Source organism: Nanorana parkeri, unplaced genomic scaffold (genome assembly GCF_000935625.1).
Source record: "Nanorana parkeri isolate BGI_ZX_2015 unplaced genomic scaffold, ASM93562v1 scaffold1717, whole genome shotgun sequence".
In the NCBI taxonomy this organism is placed as follows: Eukaryota; Metazoa; Chordata; class Amphibia; order Anura; family Dicroglossidae; genus Nanorana; species Nanorana parkeri.
The window spans coordinates 294,776-302,376 of NW_017307985.1; the positions used below are offsets into that span (position 1 = coordinate 294,776).

At 49.0% G+C, this 7,601-nt stretch overlaps 1 protein-coding gene across 1 annotated transcript in view; it reads left to right on the forward strand.

Moving 5' to 3' along the window:
• Positions 1–7,358, forward strand: part of LOC108799411 (interferon-stimulated 20 kDa exonuclease-like 2) — a 10,092-nt gene extending 2,734 nt beyond the window's left edge. The window contains exons 2-4 of the mRNA XM_018571265.1: positions 1,541–2,365; positions 5,275–5,475; positions 7,168–7,358. Of these exons, the coding sequence (XP_018426767.1) occupies positions 1,646–2,365; positions 5,275–5,475; positions 7,168–7,281 (1,035 nt within the window). The 5' untranslated portion in view covers positions 1,541–1,645 and the 3' untranslated portion in view covers positions 7,282–7,358. The remainder of the gene's footprint in view (positions 1–1,540; positions 2,366–5,274; positions 5,476–7,167) is intronic.
• Positions 7,359–7,601: the final 243 nt, after the last annotated feature.

Consider the following 7,601-nt stretch of genomic DNA (forward strand, 5'->3'; position numbering starts at 1 on the left):
GTGGGACAGTGCCATTCGAGGGGGGGGATGGGCCCCCCTCGGCAGCACATACAAGCGATTGGACGGCTATAGAGCCACCGATCGCTTGTATGTAAAACAGCCGGTAACGGCTGTTTGTAACGGTCGGTGTTTTTCTGCCCGTGCGAGCAGGAAAAAAAAGCCGTTTATCTACGGCAAACCGCCAATGGGAGTTTGCCATCCGTCCGTTATTTCACAACTGGCGGACGGCAAGCAGTTAATGGGGTCTGAATGCGCCCCAAACGCAGCAAGAAAGCGCCTGTGGCAAATTTTGCGATGTGAGTAACACATTTATTGAAATCCAGGTTTGTGGTGCACGTTATAATAGAATTATATTATAGTAGAATCTTGTCCTGCATCAAGAAGGGAATGTTTTGCAGGGATAGGTCTATAATTTTGCCACTTTACACATCAATGGTTCGGCCCCACCTGGAGTATGCGGTGCAGTTTAGGGCACCGGTCCACAGAAGGGATGTCCTTGAACTGGAGAAAGTCCAGCGGAGGGCGACCAAACTCATAAAGGGGATGGAGGACCAGAGCTATGAGACAAGGCTACTAAATGTAAACATGTTTACGTTGGAAGTTGGGAGATTAAGGGGGGACATGATTTTCATGTCCAAAATGTTCCGTAGTCATAGCGGCATTAGCAACAAACACTTTGAGATTAATTCCGTAACAAAGACTAGAGGACACCACCTAAAACTGGTAGAAAAAAAAATTCGAACACAAGGGGCGAAGGGGGTTCTTCTCAGTTTGCGCGGTTAGGGTCTGGAACTTGCTGCCTCAAGCGGTAATTTACGCAATTAATATGGAATCATTCAAGAAGCTTTTGGACGACTTCCTGAGAGACCGAAATGTACAAGGGTACAGGTACTCTTAAGAATGAGAACACTCATGGACACACACACACACAAACACACACACACACACCTTATGTCTTTATTCAACCTCAAATACTATGTAACTATAATGCATGCCAATGCGGAGGAAAAAAAACATGCGTCTTCCTGGCCGCATTAGAAATCAATGGCAACGCAAGCGCGTTTTGCTGCGTTTCAGTTAACGTACGCCAGAGCGCTTGTTTTTGTGTACGTTTGCCAAGCATTCACGGAAGGTGCTGGTGTGAATGCGTCCTAAACCTGGACTTGGCTCAGCAACCGCGCCGTAGTCATGGAAACAATCAATTGTGCTGCAGCGCTCATGTGAAAAGAAGGATAGGGTGTGACAGAGAGATGAGCTCATCAGTCTGCTGCTTCTCCTTTCACTGTCCAGTCATAGACTGGGGGCGGGATAAGACTGATAAGTATGATTGAACGGTAGTAGAGAAATATCAGGTCTCTTACCCTGCCAGGACAGGGCTGTGCTTAGTGTTTGGGTTAAAGAGAACCTGTCAGATCAGCTGGTAGCTGGTTCAGATGAGGCCCCTATTCCAATGGTTGAAGGTCTTTGTACACAAATATATCCTTAAATATCACTCAGCATTGCCGTGTTATGATCCTCACAATATTATTCTCTATCCTAGGTGATGAAGCTTCCTCAGTGCTCACGTCTGCGTTTTATCTCACCCATCCTTAAACCTAGGACTAGACACATGCCCATTCCATCCTCCGAGGTGGTATAACCCATCATGGCGGATATGCTTTTAAACTTGCACTTGGAGGGCGGACAGTCCAGCAAGCACGCCGAGCACGGGAACAGCAAGCATCGCCGTTTTATCAAAAGGAGGAAGTTTTTGGAGAAGAAGGGCTTCCTGAAGCAGAAGCAGTTGCCCCAAAAGACCCACAACATGGAAAAGCGAGCGGATTCCTGGGGCCACGGCAGACATAACGGGCAGCAGCGGACTGAGAAACCACACAGCAACTTGTTCTGTTCCGACCAGCAGCTCTGCCCGTCCAGGACGGTCACGTCCCAGTCCGGCACTCTGAGCGTCAGTATTGGCACCGGTGCTACTCATTCTCGTGCCGCAACGTTTACACCACCGGGTGTGCCTCCCAGGGGCCACTGTTCTTCCAAGCCTAACAGCGATGGCACCGATCACCCGCCGCCTAAACCTTCTCTTCACCAGCAGAACATCGGCCTCCTGAGTGAGTATGAAAGCGGAATCCCTTCGGCCTCTTCAGCTCCCAGCTACAAAGTGGTGGCCATTGACTGTGAGATGGTGGGCACAGGCCCGAAAGGAAGCATCAGTGCCTTGGCCCGGTGCAGCATCGTCAGTTACCATGGGGACGTGGTGTATGATAGGTACATCAGACCGACCAACCCCATCACAGATTACAGGACGAAATGGAGTGGAATAAGGAGGGAACATTTGGTCAACGCCATTCCGTTCACCACGGCGCAGAAAGAGGTGAGAAGCCACTGATTACCGAGGAGGGGGAGAAGCTTCATTAAAAGGGATTATGTGAATACGATTGTCTTAGGGCTCATCCAGACGGGGCGTGCACGTCCGTACAGCGTGCACGCTCATAAAAAGACCCGGCCCCGGAATGTACGGGCGCTGCATGTAATTGCGCACAGCAGCCTGTTCTTCCCTATGGGAGGACGCGGCTGGATGCAATTACATGCGGTCATCACACACCCGAACCTGCACATCCGTGTGGATCCAGGCGCCCGCACTTGGACGCACACTGTCTGCGGATGTGCAGCTTCAGGTGTGCGTATGAGCGAGTGTAATTGCATGCCGTTGCGTCCTCCCATAGGGAAGAACAGGCTGCTGTGTGCAATTACATGCAGCGCCCGTCCATTCCCGGATTGGGTCATGTTACGGCCATGCACGCTGAAAGGACATGTACTCCCGTCTGTATGGGTCCTTTAAGTGAACCTGTCCACGCAGGACAAAGCAACAGGTTCACTTTTGTATCCCCAACTCCAGTAGCACATTCTTCAAGGAGAACTATGGGGTCAGGGCTTTTCCCCATAGTTCTCCTTAGGGTAACGGGAGGACACAAACTAGCGTCCTCCCGTTACCCTAAGCTCAGTATATAGGGAGCTACAGCTTGCGGTATACTGAGACTCCGCAGCTGAAGCGGATCCCGATAATTATGTCTGGATCCGCCCAGCTGCGTGAGTGACAGCTGGCTCTAGCTAGAGGCAGAGCCAGCTGTACCTGCCCCCTCCCCCGTCCGTTCCGCCAGTCAGCGCTGGAGGATCGGGGAGGGGGAATCCAGCCACTCCCCTGTCACGGCAGAGAGCCGTGACAGGATTGAGAGGTGAGCGAACGCCGGCATGCGTTCTCTCACCTCCCCATCTACTGAGCCGACCTGTTACAGTCTCATTGTCACAGGTCGGCTAGAACTATGAGGTGAGTGAAAAGCACTCCACCGCATAGTTCTCCTTTAAAGGACAACTGTACTTTTTTTATTTACATCCGCCCCCCCCAAACCCTGAGTGCTCCCCACCCTCCGAGCCACACAGTTGTGCTACCAAAAATGTCCCCTCCATAGTGTGCATGTGTGCCACAGTCTCATTCAATCTCATGGGAAATTGTGGTCTGGCTGCCCCTGGCCCTTCCCTTTCATTCATTGGATTTCAGTTCTTTCACTCAGATGCTCAGCGTCGCATGTTTAGGAGTGCCCACCCCTCCAGACTGACGCCCACCCTTCAAAGCATGTTGACATTTGCATGACTCCTCCTAAGTGCCGGCCCACTGCTTACATCAGGGCTGAGGGCTCTTGAGAGGAGTTCTGAGTCCGGGTGCTGCTGTGTTTTCAGGACGCTATTTATATGTGATGAGCAATATCCACATTATCCGGCATTCAAGCAACCAGAACTCTCAAGCAACCAGAAAAATAATATAATATGTCCTCATTTTTTTTGCCAGTTGCTTGATAGTCATGTGCACACTAAAAAAAAGATTGTTGGCAACTACATTTATTTGTTTGCTAAAGAAATTCTCTGTTTACATCTCGCTTTGGCCGACGGCTAGATTCCTCAGCTGGCCGGTGATTGTACACAACGCGCAGTGGGCGTGTGCAATAGCACCTATCGGCTATGGCAATTTGAAATAGCCAATAGCAGAATCATAGTTGCTTGAGAGTTAATATTAACTCTCAAGCAACCAGAAACTACAGTTATCTGGCATCTACCAATCCCCATGGGTACCGGATAACTGGGAGTTTATGCTGTATATGGGAAAACCAAATCCTGCAAAAACATTTTCATATGAAGCTGCTTCATCTATCAGGACCAAGGGGGCTCTTTGCAAATTTTGTTAATGACCAGTTTCTCTCTAATAACCAGTTCGCTGCCTTCTTCTGTTATTCCCATTGCTGACCTTTCCTTCCAAAAGTAATCGTCTTAGACTTAGAATGTCATATTTAGGTCGGTTCAGTCTCTTGCCAAGTGTTTGAGAACCAATCAGCACATTCTAGGGGTCAGCAGAGACATTTTAAAGCTAAACTGCGGGATTTTTTAATAAAAATCTACCCTTGCAATGCCCCTCCCCCGTGAACTGCAAGGGTTACATGGGGTAGGTGAATAACATGTCATTTTACCATATTCCTCGCTCTCTCCGGGCAGCCGGTGCTTCTCTGCTCTCTGGGCTGTGGATGGGCCATCGCTGTACAATGCTGGACTGCTGGTCCTGCATTGTACGTGATGGCACCGCTGGATGACACCCCAGAAAGATGGGGCTTTGGGGGACTGTTGGCACCTTGTGATGGAAGCCTGCCAAAGCGAGGAATAAGGAAAATATTAGGGATGCAACGATACCGTTTTTTCAGTATCGAGTACCAATATATTTTTTTCGGTAGTCAGCGATACCGGAAGTCCCATCAAGGAAGCCAGGCAGCTTGTAATTACTCACCACATGGCTTCCTGATTGGCCGGGATGCCGTCTCCATGCTCCCTCGTCACAAGGTAATGAGGGAGCACGGAGCCAGCTTTCTGGCCAAAATTCCCCTCACAGCTTCCTGATTGGCCATGGAGCCGGCTTCCCGGCCAATCAGGACCCTTAGGGTTAGTCATTATCTACCCCCACCTTCTTGATTGGGAAGGAAGCCAGCTGCATGCTCCCTGGTGACTGATATCGGTATCGGTGCGTCCCTAGTAAATATTACGGATTCTTCCTTATTTTGCCCTTCCAGTACAGGGAGGCCACACTTCAAAGGTATTTTTTTTTTTCTTTCTGCTTTTGACCTCAATAGAAAAGCTTAAAAAAGGTGTCGGATTTAGTCACATCGTCCTCCCGGCCCGGAGCTCTTTATTTATTTTTATGTAGAAAGATGTAAACGAAAACTCTGTTGTGTTCTTCCGCAGATCTTAAAGATCCTTCGTGGAAAGATCGTGATTGGCCACGCCATCCAGAATGACTACAAGGCCTTAGAATACTTCCACCCCAAGGAGATGACCCGAGACACGTCAAAAATCCCGATGCTGAACCGCAGGGCGGGATTCCCGGAGAAGGAGGCGGCGTCACTGAAACGTCTGGCCAAACAGCTTCTCTGGAAAGACATCCAGGTCATTGTTTTACCCGCTTTCTTCATGTGCCGTACCAGGACTCCCGGTCCTTGGGATTTGTCAAAACATTCTCTATATATATATTCCCTGTTCCTAAGAGCTTATAGTTAAGTGGACCGTACTGGTCAGCAGTCATCCAACCAGACAGGATTGCCAACTCATTTCTTTAAAGGAGAACTATGAGATGAGTGATTTCCACTCACCTCATAGTTCTAGCCGACCTGTGACAATGAGACTGTCACAGGTCGGCTCAGTAGATCGGCAGGTGAGGGAACATATACCGTGTTCGCTCGCCTCTCGATCCTGTCACGGCTCTCTGCCATGACAGGGGGAGGGGCTGGATTCCCCTCTCCCCGTTCCGATCTGCCAGCGCTGACTGGCGGGAATGGACGGGGGAGGTGGCGGGTACAGCTGGCTTTGCCTCTAGATAGGCAGAGCCAGCTGTCACTCACGCAGCTGGGCGGATCCCGTCATCTACGTCGGGATCCGCTCCGGCTGCGGCGTCTCAGTATACCGCGAGCTGTAGCTCGCGGTATACTGAGCTTAGGGTAACGGGAGGACGCTAGTTTGTGTCCTCCCGTTACACTAAGGAGAACTATGGGGAAAAACACTGACCCCATAGTTCTCCTTTAAGTGAACCTGACTTGGCTTAAAGCTGAACTCCAGGATTCCCCCATCTGCTGCCCCCTCCCACCGCCAGAGGCAGCTGTGCTGCTCCTCCCCAAGACATACAGGAAGAAGATCGTAAATTGCGTGATCTATAGAGCCGAGTGCATTTCACTCTACCCATAGTTTCTTTCCTTTAATGAAAGAAAAAATGTGCATGCATTCATTTTGTGCATTTAAAGGAGAACTATGAGGTCAGTGATTTTCACTCAGCCTCATAGTTAGAGCCGACGTGTGACAATGAAACTGTCACAGTTCGGCTCAGTAGATCGTGAAGTGAGTAAACACATACCGTCAAAATCGATTAGTTAGCCGATTATTGAGTTCGATTAATCGGATAAAAAATAAGATACATTTTAAAAAATGGCTCCAGTGATGGACTACTAGTTTGTATTGAGATTTGTAGTCCATCACAGGAGCAAGCTTTGGAGCGGTGGAAGTAAATAAGAAAAGAAAAAGTGTGGCGTGCAACCGCGTCCCTGTGCCAATCGTGGATGTGGGAGGGCGGTGAGCATGAGGTGTGGAGCGTGGATGCGGGCGGGTCTGGCAGCGGCAAGCGTGAGGTGCGGAGGAGGTGCGGCGCGTCAACAGGGCCAACTAACCAGAAGCCGATTAATCGATGATTGAAAAAGTTGACAACTTTTTCAATAATTGATTATGTCGATTAGTTGTCGCAGCCCTAGCTCGCTCACTTCTCGATCATGTCCCTGCAGAGAGCCGTGACTGTCACTCATAGGCCTGGTGATCAATTCTGCCGTGTCCTTTTTTTCAAATAAACTTTACAGCATGGCACATGAAGTGACATGGCTGAGAAATGAGAACAATTGGCAACCAGCTGCAGAGTTTTTTGGGGTAACTTGGCACTTCGCATGTGCACATTATCTGAGTGAGGTTAGCATGGTTAGATACCGTCAGGTAATGCTGGAAGTGGTCACACCACATGCAGATATCAGTCAATACATTCAATAACGTATCTGCCTTACGTGGCAAATGTGTTAATTCTCTTCTTCCTTTTCCCTTTTACAGACGGGCAGAGGCGGTCACTCTTCCGTTGAGGACGCCAAGACGACGATGGAGTTATACCGCATTGTGGAAGTGGAGTATGAGCGCGAGCTGGCGTCTGGCCAAGCCCATTTATGAACTTTCTGGGGGTTTTTACATTTTTACAACTATGGGAACGTACCAACCATTCGCTTTATACCACTTCCGAAAAATAAAAGTCGAGGCCTGGACTCCAAAGCTCGTAGTGATTTTATTTGTATTTTTTTTATGGCAAAATCCAGTTTTCCAAAAATTTTCCAATTTTTGACAAAGCAAAACAATAAAAGTACAGTAAAGAAACTAGCTGAAAAAATACGCTCAGGTGTGAACCCAGCCTAATTGTCACACTAAGCGACAGCGACATACTTTGAACATCACTGTCATGAGGGGGTAAAAAAAATGACCAGTGCTGGTGATCT